General features: G+C 34.3%; 1 protein-coding gene across 2 annotated transcripts in view; it reads right to left on the bottom strand.

Moving 5' to 3' along the window:
* axo (axotactin) overlaps positions 1 to 27,106 on the bottom strand; it is a 94,456-nt gene that overhangs the window by 29,749 nt on the left and 37,601 nt on the right. For both annotated transcript variants that reach the window (XM_085959561.1, XM_085959558.1), the window contains 7 exons: positions 14,097 to 14,326; positions 12,004 to 12,186; positions 6,492 to 6,720; positions 4,212 to 4,351; positions 2,907 to 3,122; positions 1,429 to 1,713; positions 382 to 488 (listed from right to left, as the gene is read on the bottom strand). In XM_085959561.1, coding sequence (XP_085815687.1) covers positions 382 to 488; positions 1,429 to 1,713; positions 2,907 to 3,122; positions 4,212 to 4,351; positions 6,492 to 6,720; positions 12,004 to 12,186; positions 14,097 to 14,244 — 1,308 coding nt within the window. In that variant the 5' untranslated portion in view covers positions 14,245 to 14,326. The remainder of the gene's footprint in view (positions 1 to 381; positions 489 to 1,428; positions 1,714 to 2,906; positions 3,123 to 4,211; positions 4,352 to 6,491; positions 6,721 to 12,003; positions 12,187 to 14,096; positions 14,327 to 27,106) is intronic.

Here is a 27,106-nt window from a genome sequence, read left to right as displayed (position 1 = left end):
TCAAGCCAAAAATGTAATCATTTTTGTTGATATTAATATTCAAATTTTGTTTTCATATCCGCAATGTATTAAGGCAGTTATTTTTTGGTGCTGATTTATGTCATGTGACCAACTCGTTGCCGATTGGTTGCGGCAAAACCCTCTGTGTCTATTTTTAGATAAGTGCATTTTTGCACTCGCACAAACAAGGCGCGGCGCGTCAACGCTTTTATTTTAAAAATTCAACAGAAGACAGAGCTCGCGCGGACATGAAACCAGTAACAACGTTTTATTTTTTCGGCCACCCGAAGCCGCACTTTTGCAGTGCGGCTGCAGATCTTGTAATCTTGTAATATTTTTTATAACGTACAACATATTTGGTACTCCGCAACCTCCGATTACCTTGAAAACCATACTGATTCTATTGATAGCGGAATGTACTCTATCTTTCCAGTCGTAGACTCTGTACGATACAAAACTGGAACCCCGTAAAGTCAATGTGGTAGCACCTGTGAAATGGAAGAAAATCATAGAGTAAGAAAATAAGACTAGAGTTTTTCCTCAATTTCTGTGGATGACTGAAGGAATAACCTGTACACTACGCTGGGCATAATATAAACATGTCCATAAAAATACAGTTTAACATGTTGCGATTACCAATTAACCAAACCTGAAATTAAATGAAAACAAATTTTGCTACAGTTAATTATCAATAAGTTCTAAAATAATTGGTGTGCATCGAAATTTTTAATTGAGGGTATTAGTTTCAAACTCGGTTAAGTACCTCCTTTTTCAATTTTTTAAAATATATTTCTTGATACTGGTTCTCTAAGCACTTTGCAATCATATATCACATATGTGTATTCATAAACTAACTATAAAATCCAGCTATTTTTTTTATCTCTCAACCAACTTTAAAGATGGTTTTTTGTTTATATTAATAACAATTAGGTTACTTTATTTAGCTATTTGCTTTTTCTAATAATTACTTACTAATATGTTTGCAAAAAGAAAAGTTCGTTTTCGTACAGGCAGAAGTCACTAACTCCAGTTTTGACGAAATTGAGATTTTAATATCATTATATAGAAAAAGTAATGCTGCTTGACTGGCATAAGTCACGATTTAAGATTATTGAACATATAAAAAAATAAAAGTAATGAAGAACTCAAAAAATAAAGATTTTACAACCATTTTAAGAAAAATAAAAACACAAAACATTGATTGTCTCAGAACTGTGTATTTGGAGTTAGTGACTTCTGCCTGTATGCCCACAATATTATATTTTTACAGTCCTAAATGTGTTTGACAGTTTCTGTGATTCTTTCAAAAAGGTGGAATAAGAAGGTAACCAACTTTGTTCTGCTAGCTAGTACAGAATATCCAACACAATAATAAATACTACATAAAATATTATATAAACTTAATTATGTAATTAAATTGGCTCTTACTGTACATATCACATTGTTCTCCCTCATATTTCATGCCGAAGCAGTCACACGTGTAATAATTATAATGGTTGATACAGGTAGAACCAAAAAAACACAGGTTTTCTCTCGTTCGACACTTATTAATGCACCCCTCTTTGACGTTTTCGTGTTTTGTCGCAATCAGAGGCTCTATCGGTAGCAAATCTGATGCTGCTTTCCCAGAGCTGAGGACCATATCACTTATGCAGCCGATAAATGACTCAATTATATATTTTACACCATGCAGTTTCTCCTCTGAACTGAGACCTGAAAATATAAAAAAAGAATGCCTTTATAACATCTGAGTACCTACTACATTATTTCATTTTGAGTTTCTGATTTGACACTGGCGAATACTGCCTGTTGGACAGAGATAAACAATTTTATACTAGATGATAATTATTATACTAGGTTGTCACCGTTGACAGAGATCAATGCGTTGTACCAATTTGCAAAATATAGTAACGCTAGGTCATTTGCGTCAATTTGTTCCATAATATTTGGTTTAGGTAGAAAATTTCTGAATAAATTCAGTGTATTTTAAATATTAATTATGTATGGAAACTAATTTTTAATGTTATGATAACAGACTCAGTAATTTCATAGACAGTGGTTACTGATGAAATAATAAATTAATTTGTGTTATTCGTGGCAACTGGATTGTGGGTATTATATTTGTATCTGGAAATTTTTCTAATTGTAATTTGTTATAGTAAGCGATTCACTCAGAAATTAGATTGTTGGTATATGAATAATTATTATACATAGTTAAAATGTATTCTTTTTGAGAATTTTGTCAGATGCGTAAGTTCAATGACATTAATATGGACGAAGCATCTGGAAAAAAAATGACACTCACTTTTTTTGTCGGGTCTGCTGAATGGCATAATCTGTTCTAACGCCATTACAATAAAGGTGATATTGCTATAAATTCCCGAAACTTTTTGTCGGGTCTGCCGAATGGTTCGGTTCGAACAGGTTCGCTCAAACGAACATTTATACTAGAAACACTGTTCTAACGCCGTTACAATAAAGGTGATATTGCTATAAATTCCCGATGCGTGATATCGCATAATGGTTATTGCGTGACGTCTACCTATGCACGTGCGAATGTCACTATGGGCGAATTTACTTGCTAGCTACTGTACTGAGTGCGTCGTCCATTAATAATGTCATTGCGTAAGTTGGACTATGTCTATAAGACATCTATTTGATTGTAATAATAATTATACTCACTTAATAAGTTACAAAAACATGACTAAAAATCATTTTAATGAACATTCATTCCAGCTTAGAAATAATGATAAGAAACTGCGATTATTTTGGATTTAGTATACAAAAAGTAATGGCTTAATAAACTATTATTAATATGATATTCTACATTTGCGTTGAACTAAAGCAGAACATTTCGAGATAAGTGAATAGTCTTAAGAATTAGGTATGTACATAGTTATTTTCACCTCCAATCAAAACAACTGATGTCAGATTGCTGGAGATTCCATAGTTCGTGTCGTGGTTGAGTCCTTTCAAGTAGACTTCCTCCTGTTGTTGATCCACTTTGGCTATGAGCCTTGCCCCGTGGACGTCGATTCTGACCACCACGTTATGCCACTCGTCTCGGTTCAGGCCCTGCCCAACTGTCACTGATGTCAAATGCTTTCCAAATACGTGCACAACTGAAATCATTAGATCAAAAAATAATATATTGACTAATGGAAATAGCTAGTGATTGTAATATCGGTATTCTGAAAAACAGGATCAAGGTATTTATCGATATCGAAATGCCGGGATCCCATGATTTTTAGTAAGTATTAACAGAAACAAGAAAAACAGACATCTGAAATTTCAGATGTGCTACAATACTTGCATAGGTAGCTCAAAAAAAAGATCCAATCTCAAAATCAAAAATCATGAAAACAATCATTAACCTGTTCGAATGTTTTTCTTAGAGAGGCAATATAGAAATTTATGTTTTTATTGACGATGGTGATATCACATCTTCTGACCCTGTAAACACACTATAAGAGCTTTGTCAAAATATATTTAATGAAGAATATTATATAAAATCTTTGACATTGTTATAGATAATATAATTTTATAAAATATGTCTTTTATAAAAGGTATTAGCATGGCATTTTCTTATATAGTCAAAGATTGGTCTGTGACTTTATGGTATAGTGTTCTCAGGTCACTGTTTTGACAGCTCATGTCAAAATGGAAGATGGTAAAACATTAACCAATTAATTTGGAAACACTTCTGAGAAATATACAAACAATAGGAAAAATACAACAACCAGCAGGATTCGAGCCTACTTCTCTTGAGATTCGCGCTCATGGGAATTGACCACTATGCTATAGGAATCTTATCTAATTGCGACGAATTTTAACTAGCGGTTCTTACAATACTCTCTTAAAAGCTCTTTTTATATTGCGTTACTATTGGCAATCGGCTTTTGTATTTTAAATCAAAGTAGGTATTAAATTACCTTAATTACTAACCGACGTCACGGATTACTCCAAGATATTTTGTTGTAACTTACTTGAACTTGCTAATAATTTAATTAATTTAATTTTTCTTTATTCAAACAAATAGATTTTTTCTATTGCTTATAATGTTATAATATATTTCTCAGAAATGTTTTCAAATTATGTATGTTAGATAAAAAGAATATTACATTCTTAAACTTTGTGAATTCCCCGACCATGGCCGATCCTAATAGGATCATATGGTTTGTATTGACAGAAACAGAGTCAAAACAAAATACCTTTCAGCTGTCCTTTTTCTACTATAACGTAGAGAGCGTAAGGCTGCATCTTGAGTCCTGCTAGATTCTTCACATTGTGGTACACCAGTAAGCCATGTGGTAACCTCGTCCGAAACCTGAATGAGATTTCCCGACATATTCTGGAATGGAAAATGGAGTAATTACATATTATGCTATGTGTAGTAATACCTGGAGGACAACGAACTCAGGTGCTGCGCTGAGCGAAGTCCTGGTATCTTGGGGATTAGAGACAGGCATCGGGATAGTCACATTATATTAGGGAGAAGTTGATAACACGGATGTTTGATTTGATAACGCTCCGCGCAGATCTGGATTTATTCATCCAAAACATTGAAGTCATACATGAGGTTATACATTGATTCAGCATGACTAAGATAAATTGTAGTTATTATAGGGCACATGATCGGTGCTAAAACACATTAAATTGGCGGGGTTATGCATGTCAGTCATTTATGGGCATGCATGGTTGGGTTCACACAATATTAGCGGTTACGCACTTGTACGGCTTGGAATCAAGCATTCGCCCATCATGCCGCACGGGCGCACGGGAGAGGTGTTTATCTCTCCTCTGACGTTGTATCGATACTTTAAAAATATCTAAAAATCCTTTCACCCTCGGAAGGCGCAGGGGGAAGAAACTCTGAACGGTAAATGCGCCCGAAGTATTTAAGGTTGCAAGTATTTTCTAAGAAAGGCGTTCAGGTACGCGGCCCTGTGTGAAGGAACGCTGTCAAAATGCGTGTTCGTTTGCGAAATATTTATTTAGTGATATTTATCGGGGATTGTTGTTTTTAAATTTGTGGCTAGATTACTGATTTGGAATTTGAAACGTTTTCGTGCTAGGGGTTTCGTTTTGTAATAGCAGTTATTTCAAGTGGCCCCCTAGTAACACGAAGTAATGTTAAAAACATATGTGTTAAAAACAACAATATGTTAAAGGTTTGGTTCTGGGATTTGGTTTCAGTGGTTTGGTTCTAGTTAGAGGTTATTATGGATGTTTTCGTGATTTTAAATGGCATGCATTAGTGACTAGAGTGTGCATGATTCCTATTTTGATTTTTATTGTTCGTCGTTGTACTGACATCAGTCGAAACAAGTTCGAATGACATATTATTCTCTCTTGTACGATGCCACAAATTTACTAGAAGCTATGGTTGTAATACCTGATTGGTTCTGTAGTTCTTCATTATTTCAATTGTATTTTAATATGATATTACGTCCAACTACTAAGTTTAGTCTTTTATACGGGTACATCTTTGATTAATAAACACAGAACTGTTTTTATGGTTGTTTATTGTTACATGTCTATTTTAATGATAGTATGGCTTTTTATTTTGGTAGTTTTATGTCTTTTGCTGACACACACAGTATGAGAGGAACGGTTATTTTATTGAGAGATTATTTGTGAACTGCTTGATTGAAAGGTTTGATATTGACTACTCCAAAGAACAGATTAATAAATAGAATTCAGATAGGCTATACCCCCACCCCAATACACTACATTTTGAAGCAGGGTTTTTAATGTGTGAGTGTCCTACGAAAATGAAACACATCATAGTGTGTGTTGCAACCTTGAAATACACCAATATTGAATGAGCGTCAGTGCATAAACCGAGAGAAGTTGTCAGAATGAAGGACATGCTTAGAATGATGTATTCTTGACATGTGTTTTTCCCATATTATTCCACACTCGAGATCAGTTGCCTGTTATTCCACACCTGTTAGGTATTCCAGTTCCCATTAATTCTATGTTCCTTGGACTACTCCTTATAATCTATAAATATATAATATGTATATACGTTCGGTTAATGTTAGTTTATGTCAACTGTTTTTGTGACGAGTACTTCATTATTGACAGAGATCATTAGTTCTATTTTATGTCGATAGATTTTACTAGTTTAATTTAACTGAAGGTTGGACAGACTTTAGTAGCGCTTCTCTTAGAACCGACATAATATAGGGACATTCCCGGTACCAAAGATTTGCCAAATAATCATGTGTGCGATTTTATTAGGCCAAGTAATCGTGACATCCATACACATGTATAGTAAAAAAAATTCCATTTATACTGATAGCCATAAAAAGTGTTATGTTGCCAATTAGGAATTCACTTGTCTCATTCAATGTACTTAATATGAAGGTAAGTATAATATATTGTTATAAAATTTTAGGTGGCAAATTTAGTTTTTGTAGATATTATAGACGATGCTAGGTATCCAGTGTTGTTCCTTTCAATATGAGGAAAAACTATGTACACACCTTAGTTGAAACGTTTGAATAATGTCCCCATCCAATTGAATAAACGTATTGTCTTTTGCAAACATGAATGTCTTATGACGTCCATTTTCTGCAAAGGTCAGTTCTTTCCCTCTCTCGTGCCGGGGGACAGGCGGCAGAGTGGAAGAGGGGGGCCACAGCGTTGGTGGAACAGTCGAACTGGATGTCGTCGATGGTGCCAGTGATGACGTCAAATATGGCGGTAGAGTAACTAGAAAATATAAACAAATAAATTATGTATTACTAAATTAAAGGTTTGGAACAATCATAGAATCTAATGGTGTGCGGTGACTTCTAAGATGGAGGATGCATTTCAAAATAGCTAGTAATCCAAGAATTTTTAATAATATTTATTATTTGAACTTGCTATCTTACTTATCGTCACTGTTCAGGCAGAAGACACTAATTACCAAAATGTTCCTTATTTCAAACTTTACCGTCTGGAAACCTTCTTAATAAATAAACAGTCTTTACTTTAAAGTCATCCTTTTAACGATTGCTTAATAAACTCACATTATAGACCATTATTTCAAACATTTTAACAACTTCAAAGTCAAATTACTCAAAACTAGTATTCTCCAGTTAGTGTGTTCTGCCAGAACAGAGACGTTATGAAGGATTTATGTATAGAGTAGATTTTTGTAAAATAATATCTTTACCTACTTACCAGAGGCACCTAGCGGAAAAATATGAAGCTTGCAATTTGAGACATTTTGGATAATTTACAATTTCAACTATATTAATTAATACACATGTATCTGAAAACAAAGGGGATCCTATATGCCAACAGAGAACCTAGCGGAAAAATATGAAGCTTGCAATTTGAGATTTTTTTTGATGATTTACAATTTCAACTGTAAATATGTATCTGAAAACATTTAAAATATTTTTTTTTAAATCAAAGATAAACTTACAATTATTGTAAAAAAAATGTGAATTTGTCACATATTTGGTACATAGGTTATGTTATTATTACATTATTTTTATGGTTATATTTATTATTACCACATTTTTATTAGCTCCTATTCTTGTTTGTCCAAGATTTGTATTGGACGATTGAAGATTTTTAACTAACTTCCCGACTAGCTAGACATTTGAAACTTTTAGAATATATCAGAACACGACGACAATGCATTCTTTTTTTAAGCAGAATTGAATTCATTTTCAGTTAATTCAGTTTTGTATGGAAAGTTATTATTGTTGGCTGCTATGGGGGTCCTAGCAACTAAATTATTAATATATACGTGCGTTACTATGGAAAATCAATATAAATGACATTTCAGTGTTCTATATTTATTCAATATTTCTATCAAGTACAATAAAAAGTTTTTATTAATACATAGAATTGTCAAGTTTATATGATTCAACAGAAAATTTAAAAACGTGGTATATAAAAAGTTCTTTTTATCTTGTAATTATTAAAATTTAGGTTAAGTTTTCAATTTTTTAGCGTTTAGATTTTTGACTAATTCATAGTTTTAATATTTTTTATATCTATTTTAAAAAACATCGATTTTTATAAAAAATACAAATGTGTAAGTATAACTTGAAATCATTTTTATTTGTTGATTGCCTACTTTTTACACATTTCTTCACAATCCAATGTAAACTAAATTTAATAATCATCTTATTTAAAGATCGCATGCGATCATCGCCCAAGTAAAGTCATCGCACATTCAATTCAACTGCGATCATTATGTGCAGTGACGTCCCGTGGGTGCAGACAGTCTATGCGCCGCATTTTCAGTATGCATAAGGGCAGCACTTTGCCTATCGACGTCACTGAACGTATGCAATGATCCAACGCCATCTTTAGATTAATAAAGCCTGAACATAACTTTTTGCATAAGCAACGAGTGGTCCACTTTTCAGCTGCTGTCAAAATCAGATCCCAGGTTGCTTGACAAATTGATTCGCCCTTTCTCGTTTCAAATTTCATATGGCTATCAGTGTTATTAATAAATAATATACATTCCTGTTATTCATCAGCTGTCGAAGTCAGACTAATCCTTCACACAAAAATTGGTGGTAATATCGATTTCCAAAAAATATGTAGCATTGATCTATGCATTACATTTGTAGAAGGTGTGTTAATGCTAGTGTATTATTTATCATATAACTCATCTATCCAAATCAAATCTTTCCCTGTGTGAACACGACAGACGCGTCAGTATGAGCACTCTATAGAACAATGGCAGGCGAGGGGTGGAAAGAGTAGGACCAGCACCGCGATTTCCTAACTATTGTCTCGTGTGGCACCAGACGATAGTTAGGAAATCGGGCCCCAGTCGTTGTGATGTGATGTATCGGCTTTCTACTTGAGTATGCAATGAATGATCGCATAAGTAAAATCACCAGTTTACATAATATTAGAACCAGCTATTCATTGATTTCAATGGTAAATAGATTAGTTGAAGCACTCACAACATAACTGTCAGGAAAATTAGTAAGATAAAGAAGCAAGACTAATCATTCAATGATAATTAATTGTCGTGCTCGCCTCGCGCGTTACCTGACAGACCATTCAAATGGTAATTATGAATGCATTGTTGACAAGATTATCTTGTGTGTTCTAATTTGAATGGTCACCTTTCATGTCAATCTTTCAAATGATTAGCCATATAATAATTGTACGTGTTTCGTATTCTTTTTTTTTTAAATCGTTCATTTTATGATGCTATCTAGAAATTATTTGATATCTAGTGAGGTCCCGTGGGGGTAGGCAGATTGAGCGTCGCTTGGGAGCGGCAGTTACTCGAAGGGCGGCAAATCGAGGAGAATCATTAGGCATATATCGTCGGTGTTTTGTAAAAAGGGCGAATTAACCAAAATGCTACTTTACAGGAGGAGGATTTTTAACTTTTGACATTTATTTGTTTTTTTTACCTGTAGGTATATGATTATAAAAATTGGGGGGGGGGGGGGGGGGGGGGGGGGGCATTATGGCGCTGCCTAGGGGCGGCATTTAGTTTACGGACGTCACTGTTGGTATCGCAGAGTAAACGATTTCGTCATTATTATAATTATCGAGGTTGCTAAACCGGAAGGGTTTTAGGCAGGGATGGCAAATAGGATTTGATCGGCATGCCAAAATAAGCTGATTTTTTTTAAGAGTTCGTGGCGCATGCCATTTCTGTTTAAATGTACACATGATATAATCTAAATCATATTTATTAAAATAAAAAAAAATTGGGTACATTGGTAACTATAATATTGTTTATTGAATATATAAAAAAAAATGATACACATAAAATCAAAGAAAATAAGGAAACATAAAAACATTTAATAACACACTAATTTTTTGTTTGAGGTTTTTTGTTTCATATTATTTGTGAGACTTTTTATATCAGGCTGATAATATGTCGTTGATTGCAAATTAATACAACCTGCTGAATCTTCCTTTGTCAACATATTATATCTAATCTTTGAATGTACATGATTCAACATATAACATTAACTGTCCAGTGTTGCCACAATATACGTACATACATGATTCCGCTTTGATTTTATATTTTCCCGCTATAAACGTTTTGAATTATTTTTTTTGGCTGTCGTTGAAAACTTTCAGCGTGCCAAGTTGGGCACGCGTGCCACGTATTTGCCATCACTGGTTTAAGGGATAGATTATGTTATCTTCAGTGTAACAAAAGTGCGACTACAAGAATAATTATTTAAAATCAAATTACTCGAGTTTGCTAAGCCAAACTAATGTACATGACAGTTGGCTAATTTACATTAGACCAATTTAAAAAAAGAATTACAAAGAAACAATAAATTCGTCACGCGATAGTTGCATTTTGGGAAGCTGAGGATGATATTCTAAACAATCAAACCACAGAACAGATAATAAATAGAATTCCGATAGGCTAAATTTAATACACTACATTTTGATGCAGGGTTTTGAATATGTGATTGTCCTACGTAAATTAAAAACGCATTATGCACGTGCAATAGTGTGTGTAATACACCAATATTAAATAAGCGTCAATGCATAAGCCGAGAGCAGTAAGTTGTCGACGTATCACGTATTCTTGACACGTGTTTAAGTTTATTCCGGATCATTCATTACTCGAGATCGGTTACCTACTTCTCCTTACCTGTTAGGTATTTCAGTTCCCATTATTTCTGAGTTCCTTGAATCAAACCTTAAAAAATATTCATTTTCGTCCAAATTTCCATTACTATTTTATAATATATATACCTGAGAGCCAAACTATAGTATGGCCGAACAGAACACTTTCGGGAAAACGCAATTTAAGATTTTTCATATTTACAGCTTTATTATTTTAAGAATTTCGGGTTTCTGTTATGAATGGACACAACATGTGAATTGGGCTTAATAAATATTATAATTTACGTATAGAATCGGTACTTAACTAAAAAACAAAACAATGAAACGAAACTTAATGAAAGATTCCATGATTTCTGTGTAAGGGCCCAATATTTATAGCTACGCCACTGCTACCTTCACTAGACATAGGGAAATAAGTACTCAGTAAATAAGACTCGGTGAGTAATGTTTGTATTAAGGCCATGCATTAGTTGAGGCACGGTCTAAAAAGATCGTTGCCAGGCGATGTGCGGATTGCGGGTCGCGGGTGCAAAAGACGCCTGTCAAACGAAATATTATTTCTCATATAAATCCAACATACGTCCATTTTATGTTCTGTTTATTATTCTATTAGTAACAATAATAATATATTCATTGACATGTTTTCTTTTTAAAGTAAATGGGTAACGTTTTTAGTCATCTTTACACGATTTTAGAATTAATTGGCCCGTCGCTATCACGCAGCAAAGTGACGTATGTCTGACTCGACGTTCCCTCCATGAATGCGAAGCGAGTACAAAATTTCGTCGCGCGTACAGTTGGAAATTATTTGGCGTTTCACTGATGCGTCACCTTAAGGAAAGAGCATGATTTGAGTTATCCCATCTCCACGCCGGTCATGAATACGCAGCCGCGATTTGTGCATGGCCGCCTTCCATGACGCTGTAAGTGTGTCAGAATGAAAAGATTTTAGTGCCACACTTCCTTGTCCCGAAACGAAGCTGCACGGGATTGATGTAACAACCATGCACCTTGGTGCTTAAAGAAAGAGTTTGGAAATAAAAATAGAATCTTGGACGTGCTCTTTAGTGACGCAAAGGAAAGAGCAGTACTTATACTACAGACCTGCAAACTTATCTGAAGAATGGATGGGGGAGCCACAGTTGAAAACTACCCAATCAAGACTCGCAACTGGACAGAATCTGATATTCGAATGACGTTTTTAAAATGGCGTCCATATGGTAGTTCCATTTTTACCGTTCTTTGGATAATATATTTGTAAGACTGTACGTTGAAATAATTTGGTTATCGCTTGAAGAACCATCATTATGATAGTGCATTGGTGTATTCAATTAAGATTGTCTAGAATTATTAAAATTTTAGACTGTGACTGGCGCACGTACGAATTATTAATCGCATTAGTGTTAAATTAATTAATCTTACACGTATCTCCTATACAATGATGCAGGCACTCTGCTTCCGAATTGAACCTGTTGGCAGCATTGCCTCCACAACCTCCCCATACGAACATGGTGCAGTTTCCGGGTCCTCCCATGGTACCCATGTAGTACCATTTGTGAACAAAGCTTTTGCACGGTCCCACCTCTGGTTGACCCGTACATAATTCTGGAAATACAAACGAAATATAATATAGTATTATTATTGGAAATCTAATAAACAATTTTTTTATTGAATGGAGCATCATTATTTTTTGAATATTTAGATCAGTGATTCCCAATGTGGGGGGCAATTTGAATGTTTGGGGGCGGCAAAAAGGTCATCTTGAAAATCATTTGAAGACGAAGCATAGCACAAGGATCACACTAATTTTCTTCTTAGATGTAATGTAATATATATATTTACTTACGAAATTTAAATTAAAAATAGTATTGCCTTTGTAGTGCATTTTATATTTGAGAATTAGGTAACTATACAATTTTGATATGGGGGCATGGAGATTTTTGAAGCGTTGAAGTGGGGCTTGGCAGAAATAAGGTTGGGAAACACTGATTTAAATGAACAATCATAAAAAATGCAAATTACAGTACGTTATGCATAATATAGTATCACGAAACGTCAAGACAGTCTGTCACTTTGTTTGTACCACTACGTTTTAATGCTCTCAATGCTTCTGAACTAGTAAATTTCATACAAAAGCATAGAAGTTAAAATACAAAGTTCTTCAAAAAGAATTCTTTTTTTAGCTCTCTTAAAAAGTCGTTACTACCATTTCCTTTCGTACACATACAGAAATATTTCCACAATATATCAGTTTGTTTTAATATAGCCATATGTCATGTCTAAAAAACGAGACATCGCATCCCACCCGTGGTTATAGCCAGGTGTGCATCGCATGAATGAAATCGCGAAGTGAATTATATACCCAGTGGCACTGGTTAGTTGTGGATTTTTCGAACTCTACACCAGTGCAGATAATGATATTACGTTTTTTTAGAATAATGGTCCCATAACATTTTTGTCTGTGTAGGTTGACTACTGACTACTACACAAGTCAGTTTTTGACAGGCCATGGTGGATTCGGTGCCAAGCTCTACGAGTTACCGCCACAACATGCCCATGTGGCGGAGAACTACAGGATTCAAACCACAACCCCTGGGAATGTCTCCGAGAGGGAAGAGATGCTTACGTCGGTCCAATCAGCTGTTGGGTCCATCGGGCCGTCCGACCTGGTTGCCACGAAGGCCAGTAATTGGCCTTATTATATTGTATTAAAACAAATTGCGGCGTCTTATTGCGGACGTGAAGGTCTCTTCACATAGTTTTGTTTTAGCATTGTCTTTTGTATCTTATAAATCATTAAATTCATATACTTCAGTTAAACGGCAAATAATTTTCAGCGATAGGTGGGACGTAATTTCGCATGCGTTGCCAGTCGGAGAGCGATTGTCGATATGTTAGCACGTCAATTTGTTTTGTGATGACGTCGGAGGAATTAATTCTTAAATCGTGTAAAGATGACTAATAAACGTTATGTATTTAATCGAAAAACTAAACATGTCAATGAATATATTATTATTATTAGTTAAATAACAATAAGCATGACATTAAATGGACGCATTTTTAATTTTTATGACAAATTATGTTTTGATCGTCACTCGTCGTTTGCACAATCTGCACGTCGCGTAGTCACGATCGTTTTAGACCTTGCCTCAGCTGAAGTATAGCCTTAAGTCTCCATGCCTTTCTCTCCCATGGCACTTTTTTTTTTTTTTTTTTTATTAAATTGCGTCTTTCAGTAAACTCAGTCAAAACTCACTTGAGAGCGTGGCTTGGGCATCTGCTCCTGCGCCTATTCCCAGGCGTAAACAACTACCGATGCTTCACACCCAAACGTAGGGCCTCGTGATACGCTCGATTAAGACCTAGTGTGGTGCGGGGCGGGTTGATTTGGAGGGGTCCATGTTTGTGTTGTGTGTAGGTCTGGTTAAATGGTATCTACTAGTAATCGGAAAAAAGAGTCACTATTCTTCGGGGGTAGGTACGTACCTAAATAAAAAAACAGAAATGAAACAAACCTCGTTCTTCCGGCTGAGTGTCAAATGGAAGACTCGTTCTAACATATTGAAAACTTTGCACAAAAATGCACAACACTATAAATAATTTCTTCCCTATATTACTATCGAATATGAATAAGTTATTATTGTGTTTGCCATTGCACGGCATTATCCTTTGTTTGGAACTTCCTGAAGGCGTCCCGATGGTAATATTCTAGGATTTTTGGCGGCTGCATTAAGATTTCAATTACCTGAAACAACGAGAGAAAAAAACAAATTAGTATCCGGTCAATTAATTACAAATAACCAGGGCACGAAATGGAACGGAACGCACCGGAGCGCCGTTCCGGCTCGTGAAATTTGTAAAATTATTGCTCCGTCTCGTGGAAAAAATATGTTAACCGTCTGAGCTAGATAGGCCATATAATAGAAAATCTGACACCCTTTTTAATAAAATACACATACGATTTCATAACTATGTAAATATCTTCAGACAATTTGTCGAGCTTTCCGGTTCGTAAATTTTTCCATTTCGAGCGCTGCAAATAACATAAAAATAATATGGATTATTCCAAAGTTTCCTAAGTATGAAGATTCTTAGCCGAATTGAAATTTAAAATTTTGAATTTTTCGCGGGATGTAGAATTTGGAAATATAGGTATAGAGATGAGCAAAAGGAGAGAAGTCGGTTTAAGCGTTCGTCGGATCGGTCGGTTTTGTTGACAAGTTCTAATTAGAATTTATTGTAATTACGTCTTATTTTTTAATGTGTCGAATCCTCTACCTACCAAAGGCATCTAACAGAAAAATACGAAGCTTGCAATTTGAGACATTTTTTTGATAATTTACAATTTAAACTGTATAATTAATAAATATGTAAGTATCTGAATGTAAACGTTGCTCTAAAAATTTCAAAAGGAATCCGATTAGCTAAGAGCAAACATTGCTCAGAGTAATGTGTCAATCGTAACGACCAGAGATACCTGCTCGAATATTGGATGTTGCTGATAGTGTCGGAAGCCATGAACGTTTACATTCATATACCTACACTACACTTCATCATAAAACATATCATTTCTTGATAATGGTCTCTGAAACGAGGACGAAACGTCGAGGAAAGAAGGAAGAAGTACACACGGTGGAATTCCAAAAATATATTACGATAAAAAACAGCCGTGAAAGCCTCAAACATTATAATATGTAAATATCTGAAAACATTATTAAGTTTCCTATATTGTCATAATTCATAGTTTTAATATGTATTTAAAAAAAACATCGATTTTTATGAAAATATAAATGTCCATAACTTAAATTCCTTTTTATTCACATTAAATTGAGCTTCAATATTGGTACCATACGTGAATACAATGGAAAGTAAGTTATTCCAATGACGTTAGAAAACAATCGACTATTAACTGAAAATCAATCAAAAAATGCGATAATTATAAACAAATTTAAATTATGGCACCATATTGTTTTTGAAGTTATACTTCTTTTGGGGCGTTTGGTAGAGAGTGAGACTGATAGCTGCGCGCGCACACCGTTACGAAAGTGCGAGACAGTATGAAGTTAGCTGCGAATCAGTCAGCTGTATATAAACGAAAGTTTGATAGTAGAATTGTTCCGTTGCCTAGGCAACGAATTCATTATTGTCAGCCATTTGCAATTCCTTACGTAAACAAACGATTAAACGTCAGAGTGACAGTTGTTGATTTAAAAATAAAAAAACGCTACAATAAGCGGTCCTTTTTGTTGAGTGTGTAATTTAACAAGATAATTAAGAACTAGTCGAATAATCTAGGTTTATCATAAGTTTTGTTTTTGTTTTGTTACGCCAAAGAAGTATAACTTCTAACGCGCCTAGAAGTACACATACCGTTTTTTTTCTCATAATGAAATGTGGATTTGCGCAGAAAACACGTGAGAATTATTTGCTTCAATTATTATTGACTACTGTATAAGACGATCACTTATCTAATCTATTGATTTGTGATTGCGTGTTGTAAACACAATCGCATTGATTTGTTTACAACGTTTTTCTTAGCTCGTATTCTTATTTGTCCGGTACAAATCTTGCAAGTGATTTTTAACTAACTTTCCGACTAGCTAGACATTTTAAACTTTTAGAATATATCAGAACACGATGCCAATGCATTTTTAAAATAATTTTAGCCATCTTTAAGTAGAATTGAATTCATTTTCAGTTAATTCTGTTTTGTATGAAAAGTTATTTTGACACCATTATTGGTTGCTAGGGGTCTGGGGTCCTAGCAACTAAATTAATAATATATACGTGCGTTACTATGAAAATCAATATGACATGTTAATAATAAATAAGCTATTTAAGTCAAGTTTATTATGATTCTACAGAAAATTTAAAAACGTTGTAAGTATATAAAAAGTTCTTTTATCTTGTAATTTATTAATTGTATTCAACTGTTATTATTGATCGGCAATCAATCAATAGCCATAATATCTAAGCTGCGCGTAATGAGTCATTAGATTGGTACAGTTATCCTAGATATTATGTACAATATGTTTAATGTCAGAATCTCATAGTGCGATACAGAAATATTCGCAATAATAGGTACCGGTTCATTTTGACAGTCGGTAGCGTCCGTCAAATGGCATGGCCGGCGTCGGTTTTATGAGTGAGAGGTGAAATGTCACTGCATCCTTTTCATTTTACGTAGGAGAGTTCAACATTTAAAATAAATCTGCAATTTATAATATTATTACTTCAATGAAAACAATTAAGTATGACTGTCAAAGTTTCACTTATGACTTTAGGAGTAACGAGGGGATAAGATAATGCACGAAGCAGCCCTTCATTACGCTGAGAGAGAAGAGGCGATGTTGGACCTGGGGCCCGATTTCCTAACTATCGTCTCGTGTGGCACCAGACGACATGACGTAATTGTGACGTCATGTCGTCTGGTGCCACACGAGACGATAGTTAGGAAATCGGGCTGCTGGTCTTCTGCAAGCTGGCATGCCGTTTCCCCCCCCCCCCCGCTTCGGCATCCATCTCGTTCCCTCCCATTGAAAACTTACAACAGTTGAACAGGATGGCAGAACGCTTTCAAGAAGAGAAAACTTGGCTTGCCTGTTCTTCAAGTAGACTGGATTCCAGCGTCCTGGAAGGTCGCTAAATACTATCTATAGAGTATACGGCGAAGCTGCAGGATTTGACCTGGGACAATGCAAGCAGGCTGCGCGAAGAAATGCGCTTGGTGTCCATATAGTCCAACTAAGAGGCGGTAATGCCGAAAAAGAAGAATAAGTCAAAGTTTAGTGTGCTCTATCTAAGTCGAATTTCAACAGTCTACTTCTACCTTTCGCCAGCGGTAGAGCCTTAATCCGTGCCAGAACTTTTTATCAACTTAGTATACGACAAGCAATTCCCCAAGAAATGCATATACATAGGACACATGTCATAATAGTGTGTTCAGTGGTTTGAATTTATCCGCACTCACATAAAAATGATGGAGTTATTCCCCATTTGTGCATGTTGTACGTCTATCGGAAATATTTTTCACAATATTTGCGGGGAAGTTTGATTCCTGGAAGCTCTACCGTTGGGTCTATCATCAGACGTGTTACTTACGCCAGATGCTCTTCATGTAGAGCGCCAGTCTTCTTCAGGTGTATCGTTTCTTTGAACCAGTTAGATTATAATCAGCTTATTATCCGTCCGTCCATTATTTCGTTTTAGACAACCCTTTGGGAGTCGTAACCCTCTTGGAGGTCACGATCCATGGGTTAGAAACTTGTGAAGTAGATGAACATTTAGAAAAATAAAAAGATTATCTCGATGCAATGAATAAATACGTCGGCTTTCTCAAATTCGAATTTGAATATACATAATTTGAAAACATCTCATGTATACATACTAGAAAAAATCGTTTTGTAGAAAATAATGGAGTACTTAATCCGCGACGTCGGTTAGTAATTAAGGAATAAATTGATATCTACTTTAATTTAATATACTAAACCCAATGACATTATTAATGGACAACGCACTCAATACAGTAGCTAGCAAGTAAATTTGGGCATAGCGACATTCGCACATGTATAGGTAGACGTCACTTCCATTATGCGATATCACGCATCGGGAACTTATAGTAATATGACCTTTATTGTAATGGCGTTAGAACAGTATTTCTAGTGTCAATGTTCATTTGAGCGAACCCGTTCGAACCGAACCATTCCGCAGACTCGACAAAAAGCATCGGGAATTTATAGCAATATCACCTTTATTGTAATGGCGTTAGAACAGATTATGCCATTCGGCAGACCCGACAAAAAAGTGAGTGTCATTTTTTTTCCAGATGCTTCGTCCATATTAATGTCATTGACTAAACCCGATAGCCAATATTATAACGCAATTCGATAATCATGTCATGTACTACTAGCTTAAATCGTCGTAATTACCAAAGATTCCCATAGCTTAATTGGACAAGCATACTGGCATGAATCCAGCAGGTACATATTCAAGTCCCGTCGGGTGTCGTTTTTTCTCTACAAAATGATTGTTTCTAGTGTGTATATGCATGATATGTTTTCAAATTATGTATATTCAATAATATTGAAATCTTGTGTCTTATTTGTTGATTAAAAAATAGTTTATTGAATTAATATTTATTTATTTTACATACTTGGAGTGATTTTTATAAATAATTGCAAATCTAAGACGTTCACAACACGACATGAAAAAACTAAAGACATAGGTACCAGCATTAAACATATTATGTTTACAAAAAACAGCGAATCAGAAGAGTAAAATAGAAAAAAATATGAAAAGTACCCAGTGTGAGCTAAAATAGCGTCTTTTAAGAACTAATAAAACAATATCCATCTAAGCTCATCCTAACGCAAGTGGAATATATCTATATCTGATGCTATTTGATTCAACACAGTTATTTCCCTTATATCCATTACCAATGGCAGGTTATGTTAGTCAGTTATTAAAAAGGTCGTTATTGAATGAGGTATATCTAAATACTATTTCATGGTCCACGGGCCGTTGATTGGAAATGGTTTTATCTGGAAGCTTGGTGGTCACCGTCAATTAGGACCAATTTAACCACTGACGCGACGGCGTGTTCTCTGTTCTGTCGCCAGGATTTGCTCCAGCGCGAACTAGCCGACCTACGCGAAATATGACATTTTAAAATCCTTATTTTAGATTTTAATTTATCTGACACGATTGATCAAACAAAGACATCGATGTTATCATTATGCAAAGAAAACTCTCTATTGTTAATTGGATTCAATAGTCTAGTGCAGGGTTTCCCAAACTTTTTTTGCAATGGAACACTTCGCAAGCCCGGAAATTTTTACGGAACACTTAGTTTATTTTGTAGATTATTTAACACAATGCTTACGGGCCCTTTTAATTAATTTTGTAATTAACGTGTTAATTTGCATACCCCATTACCCCATATTTTTCATGCGCACGGTGTGAGAAAAGATGGTCGTCCGTCTGTACCTAGATCATGGCCCCCACATCCCGAAGCGGGCCCCCAGGCTAGGATCTTTGGCGGGCCCCCTACTTATCGCTAAGGTTAAAGGCAATGTCACGATCAACAGTTGCATATTCCAAATGGTGTTCGAGGTAAAATTAAGGGTATTTTTAGAGATTTTTTGTATTTTTAATACACCCACTATTATGTTGATATGCACAATTATGGACATGTCAAATATCGACAATAATCAAAAATTGTAAGTATGGCAAAACCACATATTATTAAACAGCGCCATTTTTTGACTATTAGTGCATGTTTGTGATGTGTGTGTTATCTCACTTGACTGGTCGATCTCTCATGCCGGCCCCCCAAGCTAGAGGCCTGTCAGCCCCCCCCCCCTTGTGGGAGCCATTACCTATCTAGATACTTGACGTCATAAACATCAGTGGAGATTGATCATCACTCGCCTTTCAATGTGAAATAGATTTTTTAATTATTTTAGTTTTACTTATTTTACTTCTACATAGTAGAAGATCTTTTTAAATGTGTTGCAGTATATAAAACCTTTCCAAATGGTCGCGGAACACCTATTCAGGTTCGGCGGACCATAGTTTGGGAAACCCTGGTCTAGTGGTAGGTAGGTACTAACCTTTTGCATTTTTGCATGCTGAGTGCAAAATACCTTTCAAAAATATTGAACGCAATTAAATTGGATTTTTGTACATGCATTCCGATCACCTTAGTATGATTTGTTGATAGGTACTATTTTACAATAAAAATAAACCAAGACGATTTTGAGGTTAATCGTGGGCCTATAGCAGGGTGTGCGAACCTTTTTAATACAACCTATATAATTTAAACCAAATGTAATGCTTGAAGAGTACCTGCCTGCTATTTTTTTTATACAATGCGATCTGTCATTTATGCGTGAATTTCGTCGTTCCCGTTTGCGCATTGATTGGTAAAAATATTATTAAAAACTGAAGAAAATACGTAAGGGTATGTAGTCATTATTTTCTAATATTATATATGTAGACTAATATATTTATTTGTAAAACTTTTTTATAAAAAAAAATATTTTTTAAATTATTACAACTATATTTCCCTTCAACATAAAACATTAGCGTGTCATGTAAAATCACTTCGCGTGCCACTATTCGCACGCGTGTCATAGGTTCGCAATCACTGGTCTATAACGTCATGGGTCCCACGTTCGAATCCTGGGTCTGGCAAGTACACTTATTGTTTTTCAATTTGTGTATGAGTCAGAGTATGGACCTAATAGGCTGAGCAAGAGACTGACATCCATTTCTCGTAAAAACAAAATCTGTTAATACAAACCTCCATTTTATGTAGGCCCATAATATGATCTTATAAGGATCGGACATGGTCGATTTTTTTGTCAAGACCTAACAAATAGTACCAAATAATCATAACAGCGCGTTTCGCTTACTCTTGAAGAATGAGTTTGGAGAGACAGTCAGCACTTTTACGTGTAAACAGTTTTTATTGCGATGCTTAAAATCATGGCCACACAAGGGTGGGGGGGGGGGGGGTTCACCGGGCTCTAGCCTGGAGGCCTGGGCTCAAGAGAGGCCCGGCGTAGCGAGTCGATCAGACAGAAATTTGCTCTAATAGTAAAAAAAGGTGCTATTTTCCTTCAATAATGCGATTTAAAATTATGTGGTTGTACAATACAATTTTTAATTGTGTATTGATACTCCATAATTCAAATGAATGTATTAAAATATACAAAAACAAACACTAAATATCCATTTGGAAAACGCTACTATAGAGTATCACACTGCCTTTATCCTTAACGATAGGTAGGGGGGCCCGCCAAAGATCCTAGCCTGGTGGCCCACTTCAGGATGTGGGGCCATGGTTAAAATACACACTATTGATGCAGGTGAAAAGGCGATATTATAATATAGATTAGGATTAGATATCGACTGTGTTGAGGAAAAAGGGCGTAACCCTCGATTTTTCTAAAAGTGCTTTTATTAGATATTAACAATGTATACAACTAAATACACGTTCTATAAAAAGGAAGTAAGCCGCAAATACCGAATTATTATCTAAATTCAGGTTTTAATTGAGATTAATTAAGTTTTAATTTAAGGAAAAAAGCACATACCCTCAATTTTAATGATTTTTCTGTAATAACTTCTTTAATTATTATTAGATAGAAAATATATTACACCAAATCATCAATCATCATGCACCCAATGCATGTGCATATTTTTTTTTAATATTAATATCATTCAAAAAACTTTTTTTGCGCCTTCTGTAAAATTTGTTCTGTGAGGGTTACGCCCTTTTTCCTAAACACGGTCGATATTATTCGCCCAATATTCCTAAAATATATACGAAAAAATATTTTTGATATTAAACGTTTCTCGATTCTTTGATTTTTACAAAAGATGTTGAAAGTTGAAGCCTTTTCTCTCAATACTAAATATTATACAGTATTGAGTTTAAAATAATATGATAGTCTTGCAGTTAATGTGTGGTGGAACACGAGAGAATCGCATAATATACCTACATCAAGATAATTCGTTGAGCGCCATTTATGTTTTCAAGGATATTTTTCCAATGTTGCTTTAATAATAAATCTGTTATTTGAGACTAGAGCTAAATAAATATGCGTTATGTTTATTGAGCATAAAAGGTGAGATAATGAAATAAAATCTGGAGATAATCTAAAGATAAAATAATTTTGGTATCTATCTACCTGACATACAATGTTTGAATCTAAGTCAGTGATTTCCAAGTAGGGCTCTACGAATCGTATTTTCTGCGAGTGTTTTCAAAGAATGATGCTGTTAATTTCAAAGCCAGTAATCGCCATATTCCGCCATTTTGTGATAATCAAAAAACAACTATCAAGCACATTTAGGACTGCAATTAAAATATTTTATTTTTGCAAGTATATTACTAAACAAATAGAATAAGCACATTTTAAAATTTAATATTTTTAGCATTATTCGAATTAATAATAAAAAAATCATCTTCAACTTCAAGTTCAAGTAAGTTACAACAAAAAATCTTGGAGTGATCCGTGACGTCGGTTAGTAATTAAAGTAATACCTACTTTGATTTAAAATACAAAAGCCGATTGCCAATAATAGCTCATTTTGGAAAACACTTCATTGACTATTAAAAGCCATTAGTTAAAATTAAACATGATTTTTTTTGAACATACATAATTTTGAAAACACTTCTGAGAAAATATATTGTAACCAATAGAAAAAAATCTTTTTTGAAAAAAATAAGACACCCACCAGGAATCAAACCTGCATCTCTCGGGTTTCGCGCCCATGCACATACCACTATGCTATGGGCGTCATACTTAATCGCGACAATTTTAACTAATGGCTCTTAATAATCTCTGAAGCGCTTTCCTAATTGAGTTACGATTGGCGATCGGCTTTTGTATTTTAAATCAAAGTAGGTATTACTTTAATTACTAACCGACGATATGGATTACTCCAAGATTTTTTGTTGTAACTGAGATACAGATTCGATTCCTGCGGTGTCTCACTTTTTTCAAAAATATTTTTTCTATTGGTTATATTATATCAGAAGTGTTTTCAAAATTATGTATGTTCAAAGAAAATCATGTTTAAACTTAGTCGTAAAATATAAATAAAATGGCGACTTACCTACTCACAGAATCAGAATCATGAAAAATATCAAAAAAAATAAAAAATGAGTTTATCGACTTTGAAACTATTTGCCTCATATACAACTACAAACATTTTTGTTCAGTAATTGATTAAAATATGTGGTATTGATGCAGCACACCATTGAAAATCTTCCAAAAAATTCTCTTATAATACTTTTTTCAAACGTATTAGTTAATAATAAAATAAAACACAATATTTAGTACGAAGTCTACTTTAAAAATATTATTCTGAAGCGGATAAAACCGGTCCAGAATAATATAAAAAAACAACGTGGAATTAGCACTAAATATTGCGTTTTATTTAATTATTAATACAATGCATTTCCACCATTAATTGACAGTTAACACTATAAAATAATTATATCATTTGTTGCTTATTATTTATTGATCCTACTGGCAGTAATGTCCCGTGCGGATAGGTAAGTCATGTGTTGCTTAGGTGGTTGATACTTTCTAATGGGGTTAAATTCATTTAAGGAAGGAATAATAATAATAAAACTTTTTACGGTAGATTCCGCGGCGATAACCATTTATTTCTTTGCATGTATCTAGTTTAGCTATACAGAAATAAGAACATGCATAAGGTAATGAATTTACAAACAAAGTGCAACATAAATGATATCGTGTTGCATTTTGAGGCTGGTCAAGTTATGAATGAATATCACTGTCTACAATTTCATTATTTAGCCTTCTGTATAGATAAATCATTCTCGGTATAATAGGCAATTCGCATGTTGTAGGTATTGATATAATTTGTTAAAATGCATGTTTTAATACTATCAAGCAATACTAATACAACTATGAATCGCTTCTGCCGTACCCATGATAACACTATAGAATGATTTACATATGTTTTACTATCAGTGAATCCTTACAGCCAGGTAAGGATTCACTGAGGTTTTTTTTTTAATTCCTGTAAGGGTTATACTAAATAGAAATCGTTGGGAATCGCTGCTAAGTGTAGTCATTAATTATTTTACAACCGGTCGATTCCAGTTTTTACCAATAATAAGCTGACTTAACATGCGGTGGAGATGTCTCATCTATATCTACATTCTTTACGTTTATAAATGCTACATTATTAAGAAAATCCCTTTATAACCGAAGGCTTAAACCTCTTCTGCTATAAAAAAGGATACATATATAATATTACAAGGTGGGCGCGCAGGACAGTAATTAGTAATTATTCACAGAGTTATTCATTTGGAAATTAAATTCATTATAACCAGAATTTACATAATACTACAATGTTGTTCTACGTATTAAACCAAAGATGTTAGAAAAAGTTAGTTTAAGGAAGTTGGCAAGGCTTTATATTACAGAGGTATTTTCAATAAACTTTTATCTAATTATTTTCTATGGCCGAATTTAAATATAAATGGCTTGAAAGTATAACCCTTAAAATTAAGTTTTTTTATATGATAGAGACCAGTGGGTCTATTCTATACTTATCGACCGCTAAAGTGATAAAGTAATAAATATTATCAAACTTAGGGTAGGTTTGTATCAAAATATTAGCACGTATTGTAACAATTACACGAAGTTGGTTTTTATTGTTGCAATAAGTGCTATATTTTAACAGCACCTATCTTGTTGCTGCTAAAGTATCGCACTTATTGGAACAATAAAAACCAACTTCGTGTAATTGTTACAATAAATGCTAATATTTTGATACAAACCAACCCTAAGTTTGATACTATTTATCACTTTAGTGTTCGATAAGTAGAGAATAGACCCACATGAGTCAGCAAATCGCGGCCCTCGAGCTACACGTGGCACTTAAGTATGTGCACGCGGGTCTAATATAACGGGAAACTATAGTAACTATATTAATTAAAAAACTTGTCAAAATATAACCGAGAATATCGGCGGCTATCGAGGGTAGTTTATCATATTTATGTATCGTGGTATTATAATTGTTACAAGTTAGTAGTAATTGTTACAATAAATGCTATGTTTTAACAGTACTGTGTTAACTTTTAGAGCGAGATAGACAGTTTTGACAGTTTAGATGGCTAACTTATTGTAACAATTATAATACCCCAATACATAAATATGATTAACTACTATTGATAGCCGCCGATAGCGGCCAATAGCAGCCTTGTGTATAGAATAGATGAGCATAACAGCTATTTCAAGCTTGATAAACTCTTTTCTTTGAATGTTTCTTTCTTGAATAGTGAAACGAACATGGATTTTGAAATAAATTTTTGGCTCAATCATATTTGGCTCTTCATGTGAAAAGTTCTCTGATACTCGCAATTGATCATGATATCTCAAAATACTCTCTACTGATAGTTTGTATACCAATATGGTTACTAATTTGTTTATAATTAACTATACTCGTATAGCGGTATTAGGTATTATATCAGTAGGTAGAGTTTGTCTTCTATAAGCTGACGTGCCGGTTTCCCCCCGCTTCAGCATCCATCTCGTTCCCTCCCATGAAAACTTGCAACAGTTGAACGCGATCGCACAATGCTTTCCATGTGACGTGTACGCTAGTTTATAGAATACAGACTCCAGTAGAATTTTCCTACGTAGGCTTGTTCGTAGATGTCATTAGATTGTCTATAACAGTGTTACCATTTTATCTAGTTATTCTATGAAAAATAAAGACTACAATGTAGTATGTATATCAAATTGAAGTAGGTACTCTTTTAATACGTCCACGGCCATTGTCTATTGATATTTTAAGCAAATAGCCGGACAAACGACTGTTTACCGTCTTATTTTATCTGCTACGAGTCGCTTAAATCAGCGTTTCCTAGTTGAATTTAGTCGCGGAACCCTGGTATATTTTTTACAATCTAACAGAACCCCTTAAATATTTTTAGTGTGGAAAAAAATGCGCCGCACGCTAAAAATGATTATTGTAAATTAATTATTTATTGTAAGAGTAAAAATTTTTACAATTTACTTCTGAAAATCTGGCTAGTTTATCTTATACTAACTTACATACAAATGGATTTAAAAACACAGTCATTAGAGTTTTTAAATGTACGGTGAAAATATTGATTAACAGATGTTTGGAAATTGCGAAGATCATTTCCAATGTTGCCAAAATGATCTTTCTCAGTTGATATGATGTACCTAAATACCGAATAATTTGAACTAGTAATGTTTTGTATTTTAAAGTTTATTCTTTTAACCATATCTATTTATTTCTAAATTCATGGAAAATTTAAATGTTAACACTTCTAAAACTGGTTACAATTAAGTACGTATACAAAACATAACAATTAATGCAAATCAGGAAATCTAAATATTGTCTAATTCTCCAGATATTAACATACCTACAATATTTTAAATTTATGTTTTATTTTATGAACGTACGTACCGAAAATTGATGACTCCCGAATACTGTGGAAATTCCCAACGAGACGCACGATGAGCACATAGTAAAACTTTTGTGTTGAATATTGAGTCTTGCTGACTCTGTTATGCCGAAATCAGCCGCACAACGATTGAAAGACTATCGTGAAAAAATTCATGAGAAATCATCTCCCAAAAATGATAGAAGGTTCCTTAAGTGGACGAGAATAGTGAGCAAAACAAAAAAAAACGTGGTCGATGAAGACAATATTCTTTTGAGTAGGTAACTGTTTACTTTATCTCGCGAAATTATGTATTTATGACCAGATGAACCATGTGAAAACTATTCCTCATAATATATCCTACCCATAGAGTTTTTAGTTTATCGGGGTTCATACATTCGTATAAACATAAACAAACAAATACAGATGGATATTATTGGAAAATTAATTCTACTTCCAATGTAATAAGGGTCTTTTTTCTTATGTATGTCATCATCATGGCCCCCACAAAGGGGGGCTGATAGGACTCTAGGCTGGGGGCCCGGGCTCATGAAGGAC

The sequence above is a fragment of the Rhyacophila brunnea genome, unplaced genomic scaffold, assembly GCF_057557595.1.
Source record: "Rhyacophila brunnea isolate RB1 unplaced genomic scaffold, BYU_Rbru_1.0 scaffold_9, whole genome shotgun sequence".
Lineage (NCBI taxonomy): Eukaryota > Metazoa > Arthropoda > Insecta > Trichoptera > Rhyacophilidae > Rhyacophila > Rhyacophila brunnea.
This window is presented reverse-complemented; position numbering and strand designations above follow the sequence as displayed.